Here is a 23,932-nt window from a genome sequence, read left to right on the forward strand (position 1 = left end):
TATACCCTTAAATATTGTTTCCCAGTCTACATTTGAGTATTGGTTATTTACTGTATCAGTGTTAGATAAAAATAAACAGTTGAGCCTCAAGCTAAAAAGACACACATTTTTATTAAAAGCACTTCTACTGTTTTTGAAGGAGAGAACCCCCCACTCAATATTTACAACATATTGTACATTTACAGTCTATCCACAGACAACAACAAGCTGCATGGGGAGCTACAGTATTAGTCCACAACGGCTACTGACACAAGCTAACAAGCTAACGTCATAATGGCAGTACAGCTCAGCCCACATTGACATGCATTTTCAAAGCTCTTGTGCTTGATCCTGATAGAAGTCCCGGTGTGTAGTCCTGCGCTCTGAGTTTATTCAAAGGCACTTCCTGATTAGATTTCTTTTAACAGTAACGGTTTGTTACGTGGTGAGATAAATTCCTGTTGAGTTTCAGTGAAGATGATTCATTTACAGGATTCTTGTATCATAAAAACATGTCATATCTTGTATTCTTGGCCACCATGGTGACACCAGGTTGTTGTGCATGTCAGGAATGAGAGGATCTAACTTGTTTGTGCATGTGACAAGTAGGACACAAGAGGCGTTTGCAGGAACACCCAACTCTTTTCTTCGCAGCAGGTCTGACATGTGCACAATCAGGTCTGGCAGTGGCGAGAATTATTGGCATTTCAAATGTGCAGTTTCAGTTTGTGCAGAGCAAAGGTTAACGCAGGGCTACATGCTCACAAGAGGAGGTACACTCAAGATGCTGATATCTGTAATATAATGCATGCATGTTCACATAGTTTGTCAGTGCCAGTTGTAAATGATCTACCTCGAGCTCCCAGCTGCTTAAGTGCACACTCACGTACTTGATCACTGCAGGTCTGTTATGACGTTTCATGATCGTCACCCTTCTCCTTTTATCTTTCATTTCCCGGTTATTAGAAACCGACACTTTAACTATAAAGTCCCTGAATAGTCTTTGTACAGAGTTAACTCCTGAAGAGTTTGTATCCATGACAACAACTCAATGTAGACATCCTCCATCCATCGATCAATGAGCGGTGTTGGCCTTGCTGTTGGCGACCAAGCTCGCAGCCTGCATGACTCTGTAGCGCTCTCGGAGGTTTCGCCGCCTCACGTGCTCGTTGGTGATCTCTATGACGTTTCCTACAGGGAACCAGCCCTTCTGACCGTCGGACAGGCGGATGCCTTCATAAAAGCCTAGGAGGAAGTAGGAGGAGAGGAAGGGGGGGTGGGAGGAGAACAAACAAGGGAAGATTGGAGGTTTCTGTATCGTTCATGCAGAGAAAGTGAAAACAAATCAATAAACTGCTAAGGTGAGAGGGTTGGAGGATTGAGGAAGTTACAAGGATCAGGTTGTATAAACAAGCAGAGTCAAAGGAAGGGGCATAATGATACAAAGTCATGTCAGTACATTCGACTTCCACTGTCTGTTCCACATTTTAAACCTTCGTAATCTGTTTAGATCCACAGACACTGATAATGCCAAATGTAGAGACGTGGAAAAATTAATTTGACGCAAGAACAGATTCATATCACTTTAGTTTCAGCTGCAGTTTTGTTCTGTAAAAGAGGAAATGTTTATAATCCTTTTATGATCTTTTTTTACATGTAACGGCCAGCTTGTTTCCATGACAGTCTGAAAAACAAATTTAAAAACAGCTCTTTGGTCCAGGTTTCCCTTCATGTTCTTACCCTCATTGGCTTTGCGGATGACGTTGATGATCTCAGTGGGCTCCAATGTGAGCTCGTCTGCCTGCTGGGCAATGTACTGCTCCACGCACTGCACCTGAGGACAATCTGACACACACACACACACACATAACCGTAAGAAACTTCGGATACAAAACACAAACAACCACAAACTGTAGTTTCACTTTGTGTGCATTGTGTGTGCGTGTCCTCACCCCAGTCCTCGTAAATCACTTCATTGTCGTCTGTGTCTGGGTTGGTGGGGTTGGGGAAAGCTGCCATCCACCTGTGCATGTCTGACCTGTTGACAGAAACAGCTTATGAAATAACAATCAAACAGATTTGCATTTCTTTTGTTGCAACATGAAGGTTGTATTTTGGTGAAATGCAAATGGAAAATCGTGTATCAACAATGTCTCATATTGTATTTAAAGCTCCTTTGTGGACATTTTTCATGTGACTGCTGTAGGAATTTGTATGTTATAGTGTATGTAGAGCGTAAGAATAGATTTACTATTCTTAGGTTCTTAGAGCTACTCACTGGGTGGGAGCTTTGAGCAGCCTCTCCATCATGCGTCCCTGGTGGTTTTCCAGCAGCGTGAGGTTGAAGCAGTGCTCGTATGGGCCGCAGCTGCCCCCACTTTCATCTATAGACTGCACCTGCACCAGAGAGCGATGGGCGTGGTCGAGTACCACAAAACGCTCCGCACTGTTCAAGAAAAAGAAGGGTGAGTCGTTTTTTGTTGTTGTTTTTGGGGATAAAGCGGGAACATATTTGTGATAGTGATAAACGGTGATAAATGAAGGTTTATGTACTGAGGTTTATTTTATATGTTCTGTGTCATTGTTTCTTTTCCTACCTGCTGTCTATGTTGCATCAACAGCAATGTTTGAATTCTACTTTTCTCTTCCTCTCACTTCTCTTTAAGCACTACTTCCTAATACATTTGAGGAAGTTTGGAGTCATTTTGCTAGTGATAACACTCTGTTTAAGAGTCATGATTGCTTCTGCGGTCAGTGGTCACATTGTCCATGGTTAAGGTGGCATTATGAAAGCAGGTGGAGAACTTTCCTCTGCATAGTTTCCAAGAGGACTGGCTGCATTCTTATACAGCCCAAATGTGAAGCACCGTACTGAACAGTGAGATAAGTGGCATTATTTTATATCTATTATTTTCCAGAAGCAGCTTGAGCAAGGCTTACTAGCTTTTTATTGGCAGTAGTTGATCGTTGGGTGCTGATTCAGCTCTGCCTCATGAATTATAGGCAAAGATGCTTAATATTGCAGGGCACAGCGTGCTGGGGCTGATGTTTGACACACATTGTTTTATGTAGGTCATTGTAATGTGAGGAAGTGCTTGGCACAACTTGACTTCTGCAGAAGTTTAAGAGGAACGTGGCTGAAGTTGCTTCACAAGTACAGACAAATTTCTATTGTTAGATTAAAATCATGAGAGCGTTATCTCGATTAGCGCACCTCCGTGATTTGGATGGTTTGTTGTAACGTGGTCATAAAACTCAATCCGAGCTGTCTTAAATCAGTCTTTCTCTCATCCTCACATTACAACAAAATCAAACATATTTAATACTATTGTAAGTTTTAACCATGGCTCAAGCAAAAAAAGAATTTCAATGATGTGAACATTGTCAACACACAACTGTGCTCTCTTCAGCACTAAACATGAAGCAGCAAACCCAGTGGACAGTAAACATGTAGAGTTATGGATAGAACAAGAGTCGGTGTATTATTCGGCGTCTATCAAATTCCACCAGCCAGCACTTATTTTAGTGAGAAATCTTAATTTTGAATTGGTTTACCCCTGATTCCCACGGTCTCCTACTACTATTATAACACAGCAAACCAACGGAAGCTAGTAGCGAGTTTAGGCGACAAAATCCAACATGTAAAGTTTGTAGGCAAACACAGTTTATCTTCATTACTTGATGTCGAATTCACAAAAAATACTGTCAGCATATGACGCCTTTAATCTTGTATTTCTAGAGTTATGTGTGAGTGCGTGACTAAAAGCTCACATTGTCTTAAGATGTGAGAGGGTTTCTTTTCAAAGTCGTCTAGTGTATGGTAGGCATAAGAGTCTACAGCCATGCTATATTAAACTAGTTATACTAGCTCTAAACAGAAAGTACAGCTGAGTCTGATGGAAATGTCATTTGGTTTGCAGGTATTTGGTCTTAAGCCAAAGGTTGGATGACTTGAAAATGTGGCCTGATGCCTCTAGGGGAAACGTCGGAGGATCACAAAGTCACCAAGTGGTGGACCTAGCAGCCTACCCCAGACAAACACATTGCCCTCCCTAGAGCCACGCCACTAGCGTGTGTCTCTAACTGGTGTTGAACATCAGTCAGTTCTGCCTCACCCTTTCTTGGCAGCGATGATGAGCAGATCATTGAAGAGGAAGAGGTAGACGGGGATGAACTTTGCCCTCATGTTGAAGAGAGTTCCTCCTTTGGACATTTCCTGCAGCTCTCCCTTCTTCTCCAAGTATCGTGTCTGGGAGATGATCGGGATAGCCTGGAGAGGAAGACACAAGCAAAGGAAGGACCGTTTAGCTCCTTTACAAAATAAATGTGCAAGTAGCTCAAGTCCAACTAAAATTCTAACAAATAATGCAAATAATGTGTGTAACTTTACCCTGAGCTTGTCAAATTCCAGTGTTTGAGAGACATGAATCAGCTCTTCCATCTGTCTCATCTTTCCCACCTGCGTGTTACACTCGTCGATGATCTGCAGGAGATCATAGGAGAGGAAAAAAGAGAAAGAGAAGAGTTGAAACTTGCAACTACCTGCAATGCAGCGGTCTGCAATTATCTGAAAACCTGCCAGTTTACGCTAATGCGACTAGGGGAGACAGTGTATTGTCTCCATAGCAACAACTGTACTTCCATTGTAACTTCGAGCCATTTTTCAACCTGGCTCTTGTTTCCCCATGTTTTTGTGTCTAAGTGACAAATGGGAACAACAATATCCAGTATTGAGAGAGAGGGCAAGTGTATGACAACATTACTGAAAGATCCCTAGAGATAAACCTTTTTGTTAAAGAATAAGATCCTTTAGTTTAACCAGAAAGGGCCCCACAATTGCTATTGGCAAAGCCACCAGACTCCATTGAAATAAACAGTGATTTCATCATGTATAGAGTCAGAATATTTTCACATCTAACTGGGTGAATTAAGGTTTTATTTCAGTCAAACCAGAGCTGGTGATTGTTCAGTCAGTGTAAAGACAAGTTGTGTGTTTTATTTTGCTTCTGTTGACTTTGAATGAAGTTTGTTTTACCATGATAAAATTACTGTTTATTTAAATGGAATCTGGTGGCTTTGACGATGGCGATTTCAGGGCGGTTTCTGGTGAAACAAAAAAGATCTTACTCCCTAAGAAAGGTCTGTCTCTATGGGGTTCTTTTGCATGATGTCGTCAGACACACAAAAACAATCTGAGCCTGTCAGTGAATGTACACTGCTTGTACATTGCAGCACTCTCGCTCAATACTGGACCAGTTTCAAAAATTGTTTTCAACATTAGTCATTGAAACACACAAACATGGTAAAAGAGGGTCCAGGTTGAAAAACACAGGAGTTACCCTTGAATCTACAGATTATTTTTCTCTCCACACTTACAAGCCTCACATTGCCTTCAGCTGTCCTTAGATAAAACTGGCTGCTCCTCATTGGGAGCATCAGGTTCGTTCCTTTCACAAATGTCTCCCTGTTTGAGAAAACTCACACTCTCTTTGTCCTTAGTGACACATATGACTCACTGTCACTGCGGAGCTCATTCAATAGGAAATCCTTCACTCAGACAATGGCTGACGTCAAATATCCAGAGGCATGCGAAGCACTCGGGAGTCAAATGATATGGATTTGTAGGCAGACAAGAGGGTGAAGAGTGAGGGGCGTTTACCTTCGACACCGAAGCCAAAGCCTTGGAGGCTGTCTGCTCCTCATTCGTCCTCTCCTTTGTTCTCTTCAGGATGTTCTGAAACAACAAACAACTTCTTTTCTATTTCTGCAACGGACAAACAGCATCAACAGGATACATTTTTTCCATCTACATGCAATTAAGGTCATGAGGTTGAGCCAAGGTGTGCCCATATGTTTGCTCGTAGGTCAAGAGGCAGTGACGGGGATCAGGGGAAGATTACGCTGAAATGTTGACATTCCACGAAGCAACACACCGTGATAAAGTCAGGCTATTGGCTTTCAATGACGTGTAGCACGAAAAGAGAAGGGTCAGTTGTACAGAATGTACTGTGGTGATCCGTTCAGACACGAGGAAATAATTAAAAGGTTGCAAAGACTAACTGCATTGTGGTCACATACCAGTGACATAACTGTGACACAGACCTCTTGAGCTTCTTCCTTAAAGGAGAGGAAAAACACCTGCACACTGACTCAAAACCACAATCTGATTAGTCATTACTACCCTACAAAGATCAAAGATAGCGTGCGGGAATGACTTTTCTACAGATGCTGTTTTCTAGCCAAGCTTTGCATGCACACATGATGTGTATAATTATGTTGTTACTTTTCTACTTCAAAAGATTAACCCACATTTTGGGAAATATCCGCATTTGGGAGTCAGATGAGAGGACTGGCTACAACTCATATGCCTCTATGTTAGGTACTGAGCTTAACCTAGGGGGCAATTAGCTTAGCTTAGCTTAGCTTAGCTTAGCATAAAGACTGGAGACAGGGTACCAAAGCTAGCTACTCTGGCTCTATCCAAAGTTTTAAAAAAAATCGATATAAGCCTCTAGCTCAGTGATTAAAATGTTGTCTCTGTTGTTTAATCTGTAGAAATTGAAATATAAAAATGCTCAATTGTGGTTTAGCTGGGTGCTTATGACCTGTAGCTATATTTTGGCTAACAGCAGTCAAACACAGAGCCAGGCTACGATACTTGGCAAATTGCTAGATTCATTGAACTATGTCTTAACTATTAAAGTCAGGCTTCTCACACAGTTCTACTAATGAATTTTCCAAAATTTTTCCTTAGATTTTACCCCATTTCCATGACTTTATCGAAGTACTTTAACATGGGTTGGCCTATATAGCAATACAGCTATACATTATTAAACATGCACTTTACCGTTAAATGTATAGATGTTCAGACCACGACACCTATTGATTCATTCAAGTATGTATATTTGATGAAATCACCAGGTGATGTTAGGCTAAGTGTTGTCTATGTCTATAAATAACCAACCTGTAAATAGCCAGCTGTTTGATCTACAGGCTGAGATTTCGTTGGAGACGACAGCTCAACTGTATGACTGTACTGCAGCAGCCCCCCACTCAAGCTAACGTTAGCTATGCATCAGTAGTAACCAGCACCATTTCAAGATTCACCAAACTGACAGTGAATATTAACGTATCTTATGTGCTTCAAATTAAAAAGCCTTGGTTAACCTGCAAAAACACAACAGCTTTTCGGAATTTTCATGTGTATTTACTGATTTGACAAAGAGGATACAGCCTTGGCGATGATGCGATGCCAGGCTGGGCAATGTGTATCATGTAATACTGGGGACGTTTTAACGGCCACACAACACAACACTAGATTTTAAATTAGCATTACAAGGAACGTATTTTGCAAAACGTTAACACGTGTTTTGGACAATCCATCCATCCATTTTCATCCACTTATCCGGAGCTGGGTTGCGGGGGCAGCAGGCCAAGCAAAGCATCACAGACATCCCTCTCCCCAGCAATGCTTTCCAGCTCCTCCTGGGGGACCCCGAGGCGTTCCCAGGCCAGATGAGATATGTAATCCCTCCAGCATGTTCTGGGTCTGCCCCGGGGGATCGTACCAGTGGGACGTGCCCGAACCACCTCTAACAGGAGTTGCCCAGGAGGCATCCTGATCAGATCCCTGTATCACCTCAACTGACCCCTTTCGACATGAAGGAGCAGCTCCCGCCACATGTCCGAGCTCCTTACCCTATCTCTAAGGCTGAGTCCAGCTACCCCACAGAGGAAGCTCATTTCAGTTGCTTGTATCCCCAACCTCATTCTTTCGGTCACTACCCAGAGCTCATGATTATAGGTGAGGATTAGGATGTAGATGCTTCGCTTTCGATTTACTGATCCAAAAGCTGTTTTGGACAATGTCTATTCAAAACGTTTCCGAAACATTTTGCTTACTCGAAGCCATTTCCAGGCCAAAAAGCAGTTTTTCTAATTTGGTTCCATAGGAATCCTGTAAACGGGAAACAGACATCTTTTCAGTCCCCCACCACAGTTTCCCAGTGGTATTATTGTTGGCACCACTGTCGCAAAGACAACCAGTTCGTTTTCCGTTGTCCTCACAGCCTAGCAGCTACCAACGACAGAGGACACATTGCTTTTGTTTTCCACAGTTGTTCCACTGTCTGCCTTTTCCACCACTAGTGATAGTAACTGCAAAGAACTCACACTTTGGTAACTGTGGATAGCTACGAGAGCTGTCCTCTTGCTGTTTTGATTTTGTAATGGTTGATGCATTCTCTTTGTGATCTAAGTCAGGACTTCATTTTCCTAGGTGACCGTACCTGGTTGCAGTCATTATTCTATAGCCATTACATTGTGTGAACAACATTTACTTAATGATGATAAAGCAAAAAAACATTACCATTGTTCCACTATAAAAACATTTCTACAACAAGATTTAACCAGTGTTCCTGTGATGTTTCTCACCTCAATGAGCATTTTGATGCGTGTTATTCGCTGGAAGGGCAGCAGCAAGAAGGACATGAAAGGCAGCCGCTGGCATTGAGGCGACTCTTGGAGACGAGTGATGACCGAAGCAAACTGAGAGTTGTTCTTCCTGTAGACACACATATATGGTATGTAATGCAGCTGTAAGATTCATATGGTTGTAAAACAGATAAAGGAGAGAGCACGGTGGTTTCAGACGATACAATATCTGACAATGAACTCCTGCTTTAGCATGTAGTTTTCTTGGCATATACAAAATGCTATCGATAGATACAACAGAGAGAAGGATTTTCCCCAAATTCCCTGAAATCTTAAACTAGTATAACAACTTTAGAAAATTCCTTACATGAGTGAAGTGTAGATCTTCTCCTGGTAGATCTGGTTGCGGACGTAGTCGATGTAGGCAGGGAAGTTGTGCTGGGCGTGGTAGTGGATAATGTCACAGATGTCAGGGAAGACCAGGTCCTTGAATATGCGGTCCTCCAGGTCCTTCAAGAACCTGTAGAGTCAGACAGCAAAGGGTTCATCAGACACATAAAACCTTGTTGAACCATGAAGACAAAGACTTACAATGCCTTAACCTACCGTGGCCCGGCCTCAGTTCAGGAAATGACTCATTGCATTTTTCCTTTTCCGTCCTATCTCTTGGTCGTGAGTGACCTCATGCTAGATCAAGTCATAAATCACCTTCCTATTTCCCTTTTCCTTTATCTCCCTCCATCCTGCCATTTCTCACCTCTCGCTGACCTCTCGGACCCTCAGGATGTTGGAGAAGAGGGTTTTCTTGTCTCTGATGATCATCGTCTCCTCCAGCTCCCGGCTGTCTAGGAAGTGTTCGGTCAGGACTCGCAGGGATCGAAGGTAAGAGGCCTCAGATGTCAAAACCTCGAACATACTCTGCCAGGGAAAAAATATTAACTTTAGGCTTAAAATTATACTGTGGTGCATCCTATTCTGCACAGAAAAAGCAGGGCTTCTTTGTATCCGTGGTTTCCTGTATAAAACATTTGCAATAGTTTCCTACTTGGATGAGCAAAAATTCAGGGTTCTTTCTAACACCAGCATTTAAAATATTCCTTGTAAATGCATCACTAATCTGTCACTTCCTGTACTTAGAGGGATTTTTCCACTTGAAAAGTCCTGCCTGATGTTGGAAAGTCGGAGCAGTGACTGTAAAAGCTTTCATGAACTCGGGATAGGAGAGTGAATCGATATTATATTACAGGAGTGAGTGATACCATGAGGCCAAGTGGACCTTGATTTAAATAAAAATATCACATTATTACTTTAAGATGTGATTTGAAACCTGATACTGCAACTCTCCCCATTTCTCATCATTGATCTCTCATTCTCTCTCATTAGCCTCTCCCTCCTCTCCTCACATCAGTCCCTCACCTCCTGGTACTTGCACTGCTCAGGGGTGAGCTGCTCCAGCACCCCTGCCTCCCGAACAGCTGGGAGGTCCTGCCACAGGGTGCTCTGGCCCGGCGTTGGAACAGGGCTACTCCTGGGTGCTCCATTACCAGTTGCAGTTCCAGTCCCTGACTGACGGGCTGTCCAGTCCATGGCGTAGTCCGCACTGGTTTTACTGATGTTGCGACAAACTGTCTGCCGTCGGATCTCCTTGGTGATGACGGTGGCGCGGTATGTCTGGTACAGAGGCTCTAAGGGTACACAGGTCACAAATATTCACAATTGTAGACCCCACAATATAATGGTGATGGCTAACATGACAACATACTGACAATGTGTTTCAGTGGCCTGATTCATCGTTGTCTTTTTATGTTTTGTTTGTTACAGGTGTCAGCCTTACCATCCTGCAGCCGGGACTCCCAGTTGAACGAGGACTCCCTCCTGAGGGAGCCGCTCCTGACTGGACGCCTGAAACAAAAGTGAATGACAAAGTTAATGACTCCTCCGTACACACAACAACACCAGTCTTCACTTAAAGGATATGACCGATTCTATATTTTTCTTCATGTCAGCATATCCCATAAAAGGCCAAAACCAACAAGGTGTCAACTGCATCTCTTAATACTACCCAACGTCTGTACTCTGACTGTGGCTCTCAGCCCATTTCTTCCAAATTGAGACTTGAAGGGAAACATAGCAACTTTTTGTGTCTAAGTGACGAATGGAAACAGTTTTTGAAATTACCCCAACATCGAGAGAGAGCGCTGCAGCTGTAGCAGTGAAACAGGCTGCACTGTTCTTCCAATGGGCAAGTGTGCATACTTAATTTAAGTCCACTAAAAGTTCTTGTTTTGCCACTGACAGGCTCAGATTGCGTCTGATAACATAATGGAAAGGACCCTACAGAGAAATTTCAGTTTTTCTGTACCTTTCATTGGTCTGTTTGTCATTGTGACCAAGACTCGCTCAAGGAGAAGTCTCATGAGAGGTGACTTGTTGCGGGAAAAACAAGAATGGAAACATTAGTGAGGGTTGGAGACAGGACTACTGGGAAGAGTTTGTTGTGTTGGAGAACAGAAAGTGAAGCTACGTGTTATCGTAAGAATTTCAAAGTCATGGCTGAAAAGTTGGCCGATGTTTACAATGTGGAAATGTCAGCGAGATTTCAGAACAAGATTTCTCCTTGAGTGAGACTTGGTTGCACACATCAACAAACAGACGGGATGAGTAAAAGGGTCTTTTCCATTATGTTGTCCGGCACTTAGAATAACAATCTCAGTCTGCCAGTGGCAAAAACAAGCTCTTTCAGTGGACGTAAATATACAGTGCACACTTGCCCGCAGGGATTACATTGCCGCCTGTTTCTCTACTACGGCTGCAGCAGTCTCTCTTAATACTGGACCAGTTTAAAAAATTGTTGTTTCTAGTAGTCACTTAGACACTAAAACATGGGAAAATATGATCCAGATTACAAAAAAAGTAGGGCTGCCCCCTATTAGTCGACCAAACGTTAGTCCGTGCTCTTGAAAGCTGGCACAAAAAAGCCACGAGAGTAGCATCCAGCGCCCGACCTGACATCTTCCAGGCGGTTAAAGACACGGCATGTGTACGGCCCCTAATTTCCAGGGCTGGTACCTGCAGTTATTCCACAGGCCAGTTAACAACATGTCGGGCAGGAAATCCAAAGTGTGGGACCATTTTGAGAAGGTGAGGGACGAACCCAAGGTGATATGTAAACTCATCTTCATTGGTCGACTACAAACATGACGTATCATCTGAAACATGGAAGTAGCTACATGCCCATTAGCCACTTAGCTTGATTAAAATAAGCTACGGTGCCCATGTTCATGGCATTAAAGAAGCATGTCATTCAGTGCAACAGTGCGGCTCACTGGTGTGCGTTTGGACAATAATGGATTTCTATGACTCAGAGGATTAAGCTACATCAGGCAGACAATACCTATTAAAAGGATCAGTTCATTGATGGTTTTGGTCTTTTCATGGGATTTTTTTTTACAAATAGAAAAACATAAAACATCCTCAGCCTTATCATTTTAAACAACTGAACTCACGGTTCTTCAGCTGTGTCCTCTCTCTCTCCTTCATTCCCTCCATTCTCCTCTCCTTCTAAAAAGACGAATCCATGTCATCATTGCTTTTGATTACACAGAAAATTAGCACTTTGTAAATCATTCATGTCTCATCAGGCAAAAGTAATAATGTTTGTTCACTACAAACCTTTTTTCGGTGTAAGGGATTGCAGTGAGGCACTGCTGAGCCTCCTGGGGTCTGTCTTTGGCGGCGGAGGTGGGGGTCTGTGAGGGCTGAGTGGGGGTGGAGTGATGGCCCGCTGGGGGCTCAGCCCGCTGGTAGTAGAGCCGCTGGGGGACGAGGGCCGCAGGGTGCGCCACTCCTCCAGTGTGGGCTGGGGGAGAGGAATGCCGCCACGGTGCACTGGCGTGAGGCTGCGGCTGTCCTGAGCCACAGGCATCCTTGGCGGGATGGCAGGCGGCACGTCCTCTGGGCTGGAGATGGGTTCTATGTTCATCTGAAACTCAGATGTTGGGTCTGAGGTGCTGTAGGAGAGTTTAGACCGGCGGGCTGGTTTGCGCACTTTGATTTGAGGAATTTCCAGGTGTGTAATATCCACTGTGGTCTTTTTAGGAGTGGGGTCAACCACTGGCACCGGAAGTGTGGCCTCATAAATGTTTTCTTCTTCGTTTTGGGTGGGTATGTTGTGGATATGTGGTGACTGAGCTCGTTTTGGGGGAACAGGGGGGGACTGAGAGCGAGTGACAGCGAAAGAGGTGAGAATAGAGTGAGGGCCCGGGTCCGAACGTCTCCTGTGACCGTCGGCGATCAAAATATCCAAACACTGGTGGAACTTTGCCTTTTCTTGTTTCAACACTTCACCCTCATCGACCACTGACGTCCTGTCCACCTCATCCCCTGCCTCGCTGTCCCTTTCCCCTCCCCTCACTTCCACATCAACCTCCTCCCAATCCTCCACATCCTCATCCCTCCCCTCTTCCTCATCAGTCTCAACCTCCTGTCCGCCTCCATCCTCCTTCTCCCTGCCCTCATCCGCGTCCACGGGCACCCATATTAGTTTCATGCCAGGCCACTGGAGGTGGCACACACAGCTGCAGCTTGGGTCGCAGCATGGACTGAGAGGCGTGTTTGGACTGTGCTCCGCCTCCACTTCACCTCCCCCAGTTAGCTGAATCTCCACCTCTTTCCCATCAGGCTCTGCGTCGAAAAGAATCAACAAAGATTAACAGATTTGAAATGTTAATGATATTTTAGTCCTACCTAATGTTACTGTTGAAGGAAACACTGAGATGCCTATTTTCCTTCAGGCTAAGCTAACGGGTGTGAATGACCTGTTTCCTGCGCACTTCTTTCCTACATGTGTATCCCCAGATAGGGCAGCTCACTTTCATTAAGAGCTTTTTTTTTCCAGCTACACATGGCACACACTGGACTGTCTAGTCAGCAGTTCATCACTATGCAAATACAGCCCGTCTGCAAGTGGTGTCTTCAAATATTCATGGAAAGTTTGGAGCATTTCATGGGGGGGATCCAATATTGACAAAAGGAAATGGAAGAGGTGGAAGAAAGAGAAAGGAGAGAGAGGATGAAGGATGAAAGGGTCAGTGCACGAAGACATTAAAGAAGAAAGTCAGTGAGAGATAATGAGGTGTTTTGAGGTCAAACTAAATCTTACTATAAACCAACACAGATGTCATTTTAGAATATATATATTTAAATAAAGATGGATAGAAGATTGAACTTTTTACACTTTTGTATAACATGCAGGAGTTGCATTAAAGCTTAATTCCATCTCTGATATAGCTTCAGTATCACCAGTAGGGATAAAACCATTAGTCGATTAACTGATCAGTTGATATACAGAAAATAAATTAAAGTGTTTTGATACTGGATTAATCGTTGAAGCAATTTTTCGGCGACCCACTGGCAGTGGATAAACAGGAAACACCTGATAGCAGGAATTAGTGAGTAGCTAGTAGCAAGAGGGAAACGCAAACCTGACAGACACTGTAAAGATGAGCAACTAGGGAGACACGTCACTGGTTACACGCTGAGCTACACATTTTGTTACTTGCTCACGCGCCCCATTGCCTTGAAAAAGTTGCATTCTGTATAAACAAAAGTAGGTAGGTGACATTTTGCCGCACTCCCCCATTTTGTTTTTATACTGCCAATGCTGAAAAAAAGACTGATTGGGCTTTCCTGCAAATTTGCACAATTCCTGTTTAAAAAGGGCTAGAGAGTCCGATGGGTGTCAAAAGCCACCAGACTCCATCGAGAAAAATAGCCATTTTAGCTCAATAAGCACGGGAGCTGCTGGTCTACTGCTTCTTCCATCAGTTAGTGTTATTTTGTGATGTTTGTGAATCCAATCTTACCCTTTTAAAAGCCAAAGTCACACAACAACACAAACAAACTATGAGATCGAGGCAGCAGGAGACCAGCAGGTGCCGTGTTTAGCAATGTTAAATCACTGGTCTGAGTCTGGCTTTGAAGAGAACGATACAATGGCTTTATTTTCCCATTGGAAATCACTGACATAAAGGTAAAGCTGTGAAAATACTCTTAAAATAGCATTCACTTCAACTAATATTGATTTTTTTTTTAAGTGGGAATTTACTCAACACCAGTACATGGCTTTACTTCTGTGTCGGACTCCAGCCTGCGTCTCCAAACTGGGGATGTGCTGACTGACATCTACTGTTTGATAAGTACCTTAGACATCCCCACTTCAAAAAATCTGAACTATCCCTTTAAAGGCTTCTTGTTGCTCACAGAGAACCAAAACAAAGAAGTGAAAGCACAGTGTATATATATACCTTGGGAGGGGACACACAAATCTCTATTTAATCAGGCGGCCAATAAAATGTCTTTGGCTTCCTCTTTTGGTGAGTCAGCAAAGGACGTCCCCGTGTCAATGAGCTACAGTTTAAAATGCAAGGGAAGTTTCAGTGTGCTCTACTATACGACCGTGTAATCACAAACACCATCACGAGGAAGAGGAGGTAACAGATATAAATGCTTCTGTGTTATTCTCTTTTACTGTAAGTAAGCACAGTGGGCATCACTTCCTGCTTTCACATTACTCAGGAGCATGCACACACACATATACTCCCTCTTGCCAACACAGAGACGTGATCAGCTGACTGACGGAACCTGTTTACTGCTGTTGGTGCAGCTTAGCCAGCGGCACCACACCTGTCTGTTTTAGAGCTCACGGTCAGAACAATAACCCGACTGCACTGTAGATTAAAATCAATGAATGTACGCGCACACACACTCATATGCAAAACCCTGTACTTACACACTTTCTGAATCGTTTATTAAATGTGGTCACGCAAAATTCTCTAAAACTACAATCAGTGCAGTGTCTGTGAAACCGGCCCTGACTTTAGTTACACTGCAGGTTGTGTGAGACTCAGAGGATACAAGGAGTAAAATACGGTTCATAGCTTTATCTGATCTTTGTCCTGCAGACTGCAGACTAAGAGCTGCGATAAGTGTCTGCAATTGTGTGACACATTTTAATTTCATTTTCAAGAAGTCACATGACTAGACGTTTACCATATCAAGCTAAACGAGCTGGAGGAGAACTGCTACCTGCAACTGTTTTAGTGCTACCCTCGCCTTAATGTGTGCATATTTTAAAGATTTGCGGTGAAAATTTGGACACCAGGCATTAAACGTACAGAGCACAGGAAAGTACTGGTGACAGTTATCTATAGTGAAAAACATGTATACAAAAAAATACTAAATAAAAAATAAAAAAGCAGCAGACAGAAACACCAAGACCCAAGTAAAACCCACTGTACCTGATCGACCTCCTGTCGCACTGATGCCATCCTCCTGCTCTCCTCCCTCCGTCTCTTTCTGCTTCTGCAGGATACGACTCCTCTTCAAAGGCAGCGGAGGCGCCTTCTCTCCCTCATTCCCAAGCTGAAGCTGCAGACTGGCGCGGCCCGGTTTGGGCTTCACCGTTGGCGGCCTTTTGGACCGTTTAATTGCTTTTACCTCTGCAGTACCATTGGTGGATTTCTCTCCTTGTTCATTTGACTCTTTCTGGCTAAACTTGTTCACAATCCTCTTGACCTTCCCTCCAGGAAGGCTCGTGCTGCTACTCCTGTCTCCCAGAGGAGGGGAGCTAGTTTGTGATGATGGTTTTGGGGGGATCTCCGGTCTCGGTTTGGCGTCAGTTTTGAGGGGCACGGGCGACGGGGGCCGCTGGGATGCTTCCTGGACGGACATGGCAGCTGGAGTGTTCTCTTGTATCGGTGTGTTTAACTCCCAGCTCTGACCAATGTGTGGTCAGGCTTTGAGGGCGTAGGTCAATGTTATTGTGTCATCATCACCTGATGGGTGAAGAAAGAGGAAAAGAAAGATTAAAACCAGTTGCATTTGATGCATTTATTAGACAGTAGAGAGCTAAAAGGGAATGAAGGTAGAAAGAGAGAAAGGTCTAGGAAAGAAGAGATAACGCAGTGAACGCCTTAAACCTCGAGGTCAGTGGTTCTAAACCTTCTCGTCTTGTGACTCCCTTAAAAAGCACAACCCACTTTAATCACAGTCATTTTCTGTAGCCGAACTAAACATTTACACATGCAATAAACACAACATAATTCAGTATTTCCATTACAGTATAATCCCACAACCAGACTTTGAACTCTGCATTACCATTCCCCACTGTAAGGCCTCACAGGAGACTGAACTTTGCACTGTAAGGAGCCCACTCATTGAGTGAGCACACGTCCCCGCAAAGAAAACAAGAGATAATACAGAATCAGCTGAGTAGCTGAAGCTGACAGGTCTGTTTACTGCACCACAAAAAGACGCAGTGGAGAGGTATCCAGCCATGACTAGAGAGAATTGATTTTTCCCTGATGTCTCTGTACATCTCCTTCAGTTGTTGTCTATTAATGACTCACAGCTGAAAGGCATGATCTTATTTATTCATTTACTGCCTGGGATGCCGATCAAACACAAGGTTTCGATTTCAGAGAAGGTAGCTGTCAGTGAGAGTCAGCCTATGGAAGCTATTTTCAAATGTAATATTAATACAGCTGGAACGTCTCTGTAAAAGGAAATCAGCAAACATAAATGTCAGTTCTTCTTCGGTCTGCTGTTAATCCATGCGTCATACCTGAACAGAAGCTGACGTTTTAACGGTATCATATGATTCATGACACACTGTTGTAATTCAATTAACAGTTAACCACTGTTTCAATAACTATCTAAATCAATAATCACTCCACCCTGTCCACTGGTGCACGAACAGGTTGAATAGCTTCAAGCTCCTCGTAATCTTTCACCTTACAAGCACTCTGAAAATGTTTGTACGCCCCTTCAATATTTCTTGTGCAGCAACATTGTCTGAGGTCTTTGCATTCTGTAGACGCCCATGTTTTAAAAATATGACCCCTTAGTGTGTGCTGCTATGCCTTACACACAATCAGAGCTGATCCATTCCTCCAACACTGACGATTTCCTTATTCAAAGCACTCTAGTCATTCAAATGAAGCAGTCAAATGAGACGCTGCTTTCAGCCAGAAAGCGTCTATAAAAAGAAACGTGATGACAATAAGGTGAAATTTCCATTCTGGGCGACCAAGTGGCCATGCTGCACATTCTTCTGACCATATTTTTTTTTGATACGTGTGCAACAGCTGATGCAATACCCAACCAAACCGGAGTTACTCATCGTCTGAGTCATGCACAGACCAAGCAGAGATCCAGAGGGAAACGTGACAGCACTGCTCTGTGTGAATCTTTGATTGAAACTTTTTGCACGCAGCTGCTTTCATTTAGGATTACTCACACATCATTGGAAGACTGACAAACAATTAACTGATGATTAAAGTAGTGATTATAGTTTGGTTTCACTGATAAGTGTGTAAAATAAAGACAGATGCCTGTTACAGAGACCAGTAAGCAGCTGTTAGTCATATGAACCTCATGTATTTATATTTCAGCCACACTAGCAGCATTTCTCTATGGATGTAAACCTTAATGTTCACCTCTTAATATCTCAACAGTTATTTACAAATGCTGAACCAATCACTCAGATCATCAGTCAGTTGATGACAGATATTAAACCAAAAATTATTCTGATGATTGACACACTGGTCGCAGCTTCTCAAATGTGAGAATTGCCAGCTTTTCTTGGCTATGCATCGCTAACAATTTGGACTTTGGAAAAAAACAAACCTTCTTAACACATCATCCTTGGCTCAGAGAAAATGTGATGAGCATTTTTAACCAAGAGATTAATTGATAGTTAAAATAATAACAAGTAGCAATTCCATTTAGCGTTGCTGATAAAGAATATAAATAAGAATTTGCAGCCTACAGAGTGCTTCAGAGGTGATGTTTTTCTGTCGGCCAAAGCGAAAGTTAGTGTCACCCTGGTTCCCTTGTCAAAAAGCCTATGGGATTTTTCCATTGGATTTTGGGTTATTGCCGAAAATAATCTCTGTGGCAAACAAAAGTTTACGATACCTTCAAGTTTTGTTCAGCAAAATAACAGGAACACCACTTTCTTTTATGATTTTGAAGTCTAGTAAAAAGCTAACGCTAGGCTAGAAGCAATCTACACTTTGGTTTCATGACTGTAATGTCACCACCCCGACAAAGCTGTAAAGCCATGTTTGGCGGGAGGACTCACTGTAGTCTCATTTAGCTTCTTGTTAGCAACCACCTTTTTAAAGACATATAGCCCCTTTTCCACCAACATTTCCTGGAGCTTTCATTTCCAGGTAAAAGAATTCCTGGTAATCTGTGTGGTTTGCGTTTCAACCGCATCTCAAAGTTACAGAAAATTTAATCAAATCATAGGCTTAAGTTTCTTCAACTTTTCACGAATTTGTTTTTCGGCGTGCACCCTATATTTAGCGCCACCAGTTTGTCGGCCATTCTTCCATAGACTTGGTTGTTTCGAGGCGCCAATTCGAAGTCCTGCTGAGCCTGGACCTCGTCATCCGTCCACTTCTCATAGCTTCTCTTCTTTTGCTCCATTTTCCAAACACAAACAAATTGAAGCTTGTAGAAATAAAATAAAGGTTGCCGCCACACTGGCACGGAAGTGCGGAACGCTGCAAGTGTGAGTTCCACCAATTTGCGTTCTTCATCAAGAATTCTGGGGAATCTGAAAAGTCCTACCCCCCATTAGGTACTTTTTTCAGGGAAAGTTTTGGATTGAGGGGGCGTTTTTCCCCCAGCTAATTTTGGTGGAAACACGCCGAGGTTTTTCAAAATCCCGGGGAAATGATAAAAGTTTTATTTAGTTTTTATGTACGACGTATTTTATGTCATACGACAAAACATTAAAGTCTCTTCAGCTTGTATTAACCACAGACCTTTTTTCAGGCATCTAACCAAAAAAAAAAACATGTTCTCCATGAGCACTCTATAATCAATTTATGCTCTTATTACTGAGTTGCTTTATGGGAAACGTAGGAGTATATGTTTCTGGCTGACATCCCAGCCTCTGCTGCATCAATTCTGACCTTTATTTTTAAAATCTCTCTTCCGTAAGTCATCCAACTTTATGCAAGAGCAATACGGTAAAGTGCTCCTTTAATGGAGCATTCACAGAGTGTTCAATGCTTTGTGAAAGATTAAAAGCTGCTCATTTTTCATATGGAGTCGTGACCGTACCACACAACAATTTAAATAAATTAATCAAAAGTAGTGCCTAAAACCAGCAGGTGAACAAAAGCACCACAGACAGCAGCTACTTTTTTTGGGGGGGACGTCTACAGAGTTTTTTCCACAGAAGTAACTTGAGTCAATAACACACGGCCAGTACTTGTTTGTCATTGAGAAAGTGCACCAGCTCGTCTGACCAGTTTGGAAGGGATGTGCATGCTGCACAGTCAGTGAGCTTATAATAAAAAGACAGAGAGGGCTTCATGTTTCAGTCTGACGAGAAGATATTCCTGCGCTGACAAATAGCGCGTATTAGGTAATAACAAAATGACAGAGCAGGAACGCATGGCATGAAAACTTCAGGAACTAATTAAAAAACGTTGCTCCTTTATAACCGTGCTGCACCAATCTTCATTTTCTAACACAGTGTCTTGATTGTGAGTGCTCAACTTGTTTTATAATCTCAGGCATTGGGAAACATGACATCACCACAGCAATGTGTGTGTGTGTGTGTGTAATGTAAGTCTTTCCAGGTTTCAGTTTGGGCCCTCTGGTTATTATCATTGTCCACAGGGTGACATATAAACCTCGAACGGGAGGGTGTGTGTGCGCCCACAAAGCACTCATACACACAGTGGGGATAACTCATTTTGATGGTGTGTTAATGGACTTGCAGAAGTTAAAGAATAGACTTGAGGTTACAATTCCCCATTCACTTTCTTTCAGTCGGCCCCCACCAGACTCTTTTGTCTCCCTTTGCTCTATTGACCTGGTTAGTTCAATGGCTACGTCCTCCAGTCTCCTGGACCCTACACACACTCAGGCTGGGTCAGTGGGCCAGTCATTCATTTTGGTAAGTGTGTTTGTCCGGGGAAATCCAATAAATATCAGATATGGTGTGATCCCTTAAATCAGAGCAGCTTGAGAACAATCCTTAAGTGCTTAAAGGGGGCGTCCATTAACACAATGCTCACTCTCTCCGTGTGTGTGTGTGTGTGTGTGTGTGTGTGTGTGTGTGTGTGTGTGTGTGTGTGTGTACAGCATACCATCTGCTCTGGACACTAATGGGTCAATCTGTGTACAAAATGGGTAGGGGGGGCTTTAAGCGAGAGCTACCATTACAGTACATGTGGTGTGTATGGAAGCTCCACGTTGGACAGGAAGAGGGGACGGAAAAGGTGTGTCAGAAAGGAAAACACACACACATACTCACTCATACACACACATACAAGAGGTGGGAATACAGGAAAAAGGAATAAGAATAGATCTGGTTTAGTGACATAAGGTGGGACAAGAAAACCCTACCTATATGCAAATGTGGACATAAGGTTGTGAAGCTGCCAACTATTGTATATTAATTATAATAAAAATCGTTTCCCAGCATTGAATTCATAAAGACGAATTAATTGTCAAGGTCAGACTGTCTATAATATGGTCAAAATAAAAGTTTCCCTGCTACTGTCTTATTTGAATCCCTAAAATCGCCTTATATATAAGGTAGTCCTGTGCTGTTACTTACCTACATTAACAAAATATTAAAATATGTCAATAAATTCAACTCCATATATTCAATAACAATACCACAGGGGTTTAAAGAAATACTTTTCAGTAGGATAATGTCAGTACAAAGCTATAAACCTTTAGGCATGTATTACAATGGTTTCTCAGGGGAACAGGTGCCTCCAGTCTCAACCATCAACCAAACCGCACCTGCTAAATCACCACTTATAAACTAATCTAATTTAAAATATGATTTATATGAGGAAAACTCACCGATGTTAATGAGACATGTCTGACTCCTTCTCCTCAGTAATTCGGCTCTACTGTTGGCAGTCCAACATGGTTAGCTTTGGCAAGAAAAGACGTTTTAGGTTAAAATGGGTCCAGGCGCAGGTCGCGCTACTGTAACGTTACTTTAAACTTAACTCGGTAGTTAAATATAGTGTTATTGAAATTATCCGCAGCGTAGAAGAAGCGAACCGGCTCAGTTTCTTATTGTTTCTGTGACAGGCTTGTTGTGTGAGGACCCATCATCCCCCTGTTGTTGTCTCCTTTGTTACCAGCAGCATGTATGAGAGGAGAGGACGGGAGGTAGGAGTGCAACAACCCCCCTGAGGGCTCCAACCGACAAGGCACACACGGTAGTCTCTATAGCTTCCGGTTACGCTTTTCAAAATAAAACAATGTAAACTGGGAATAAATGCTTAACAGCTGTATAATTATCTTCTGTCTATGGAGGCTATAGTTGTTAAGAATACATGCATGTAGCTATGTATCTATTTTAGAAATTCAATTCAATGTATTTATTGTTACTTAAAACTCATGCAGGGAATTACCTCAGAACAATTATTTCATAGAGTCAAACAGTTAAATGCTGTTAAAACTGTTTAACTGTTGTGTATTTTAACCGGTATTTTAAAACAGTGTCATTTGCTATATTTGCCCTTGAAAAAGGTAAACCTAACTCTTTTTGTGAAATAGTCAGTAGTATCTATAACAAAAATATATCCTTATTCCAAATAAACTGTAGTAAACCATTAAAATAGTTCAATTAAGTTAATAATTCATCACTCTCTTTGGTCATTTTTGTGATATATATGCAATGATGATTGCTGTGTTATATGTATGTTAATGTTATCCAATGTCAAGTCTGTGTTCATGTGATGAGACGATATCTTCATGAAAGTGTACACTATCGGGCCCTTCATAACAGCATGCACTTGAGCCTATCTTTTCAAAAGCATTTTCAAAACAGACACATCAACAGTCTATTTTAAAAGCAAAAAAATTAAATATAAATTAAATAAGTGACTAAAAAAAATCTACATGTCAGACGGGACTTGGCTTTCCAGTGCTACAGTGTTGGTAACTACAGAGGTAAATACAAATGAAGAGATTTATTCACACATTATTTCACACAAGAATAGAATTATGAATTCTATCTTTGTATTTTTTGCATGAGATTCACTATCTACTGTTCATTTAATATTGCTGTATAAAAGTTGTGCTGCATAAAATAAACGCAAAAATATCCTCAACCCTCTTTTTTTTTTTACTCTTGCATGCTTTACCCTTTTACTCTTGTATGGTAAATTTTTTGTATCCTATATTCTTAACCACAAATCTTGCTTTGATGATTAGGCGGTTTCATTTTAGCACTCTTATTTTGAAATCCAAAATGCCATACTTCCGGCACTTTCTATATGTTTGTTGTGAACTTCACACATCTTTCTTTCTTTCTGTCTAACACCCCAGAAACTATAATAAACCTCTGAATATTTTTCTTTTATGGCTGGTATCGCAAAAGTGTGCCTATTATACTTTAACCTGTTCTTTACAGTAAAGTCTCTGCTTGTTTCAGCAATAAACAGTGAACACACTGCTGTCACAATAATTATTCTGTTAGACCTACTTTTTACGAGCACATAATGACACAGGTCTGATATTGTGCTATGGTAACTGCAGCCTGTAAATATATATCACATGATACAATAACCCAATAACCATAGCTTAACAGGTGCACAGGAGGAGGTGCTTGGCTGCTGAGACGTCCTTCCCTTCACTCACCTCTCTGTATGTTACTTTTGTGTCCTACCGCCACCTAGTGCCTGACTTTGGAACAGACATTAAGTGTCCTGTAGATTAGAGAAACTGAATTCTTCACAGATTATATTTCATTTGAGATGTTTATTGTTTCCACTGCTGTATGTGAAGTCCAAAAGTATTTTTGGGCTGTAAATGGTAAAGTTTTAATGCAAATCAATATGTTATGGAAGCCTGGGAATAGAAAAATAAAAAGAAGAGAGATGTGATAAACATAAAAATACTCACGATGAGACAATTTTTTGACTTATCACTTTAACTTTGGGTTTACTATTTCCACAATTTTGGTCACAATACATTTTTAAACTTAGTAATCCAAACTTTTAACTTATTATCTCATCATTTTTGACTAATCTTCATTTTTTTTTAAGTATTATCTCATATTTTGGGTTTCATAAATCAAAATCTTGACTTACTGTCTTATAACTCTACTTGTAATCAGACACTTGACTTGGATAGTTAAATGTTATATTATTATCAATGATTTTAATTTAGTAATCCAAGATGTAACTTTATATCTCATTATTTTGGCTTACTATCATGATTTTTTACTTTGTACGTCAACATTTTGTTTACTATCTCATAACTTTTAACTTCTTTTTTTTTTTACAATTTGTATTTCACAACTGAAGATATTTTTTTATTTCATTTCATTAATTTATTTTCTATTATTTTATTTATTTATTTTTTTTTACAATTATGACTTGGTATCACAAAAATGGCTTAACATGTCAAGTTTGTTGAATTACTATCTCCAGTGTTGGTTACTTTTGAAATGTAATAGGTTACA

At 41.8% G+C, this 23,932-nt stretch overlaps 1 protein-coding gene across 1 annotated transcript; it reads right to left on the reverse strand.

Moving 5' to 3' along the window:
- Nucleotides 1–92: 92 nt before the first annotated feature.
- Nucleotides 93–21,631, reverse strand: arhgef15b (Rho guanine nucleotide exchange factor 15b). Its single transcript, XM_049568518.1, has 16 exons — nt 21,313–21,631; nt 15,711–16,247; nt 12,085–13,095; nt 11,919–11,973; nt 10,247–10,314; nt 9,829–10,097; nt 9,170–9,330; nt 8,780–8,932; nt 8,413–8,542; nt 5,639–5,713; nt 4,370–4,462; nt 4,095–4,249; nt 2,258–2,425; nt 1,932–2,017; nt 1,720–1,824; nt 93–1,224 (listed from the first exon to the last, which is right to left on the reverse strand). The coding sequence occupies exons 2-16, from the start codon at nt 16,141–16,143 to the stop codon at nt 1,055–1,057; spliced, it is 3,132 nt and encodes a 1,043-aa protein (XP_049424475.1). The 5' UTR covers nt 16,144–16,247; nt 21,313–21,631; the 3' UTR covers nt 93–1,054.
- Between the last annotated feature and the right edge of the window lie 2,301 nt (nt 21,632–23,932).

Source organism: Epinephelus fuscoguttatus, linkage group LG23 (assembly GCF_011397635.1).
Source record: "Epinephelus fuscoguttatus linkage group LG23, E.fuscoguttatus.final_Chr_v1".
In the NCBI taxonomy this organism is placed as follows: domain Eukaryota; kingdom Metazoa; phylum Chordata; class Actinopteri; order Perciformes; family Serranidae; genus Epinephelus; species Epinephelus fuscoguttatus.

What these genes read in the sequence shown, in the direction of transcription:
- arhgef15b (XM_049568518.1), bottom strand. Translation starts at nt 16,143, where the DNA reads ATGTCCGTCCAGGAAGCATCCCAGCGGCCCCCGTCGCCCGTGCCCCTC. An exon ending in ATCATCGCTGCCAAGAAAGG is followed by an intron (nt 2,426 to 4,094) that starts GTGAGGCAGAAC and finishes TTTCTTGAACAG; the next exon opens with TGCGGAGCGTTTTGTGGTAC. An exon ending in CTGCTCAAAGCTCCCACCCA is followed by an intron (nt 2,018 to 2,257) that starts GTGAGTAGCTCT and finishes TTCTGTCAACAG; the next exon opens with GTCAGACATGCACAGGTGGA.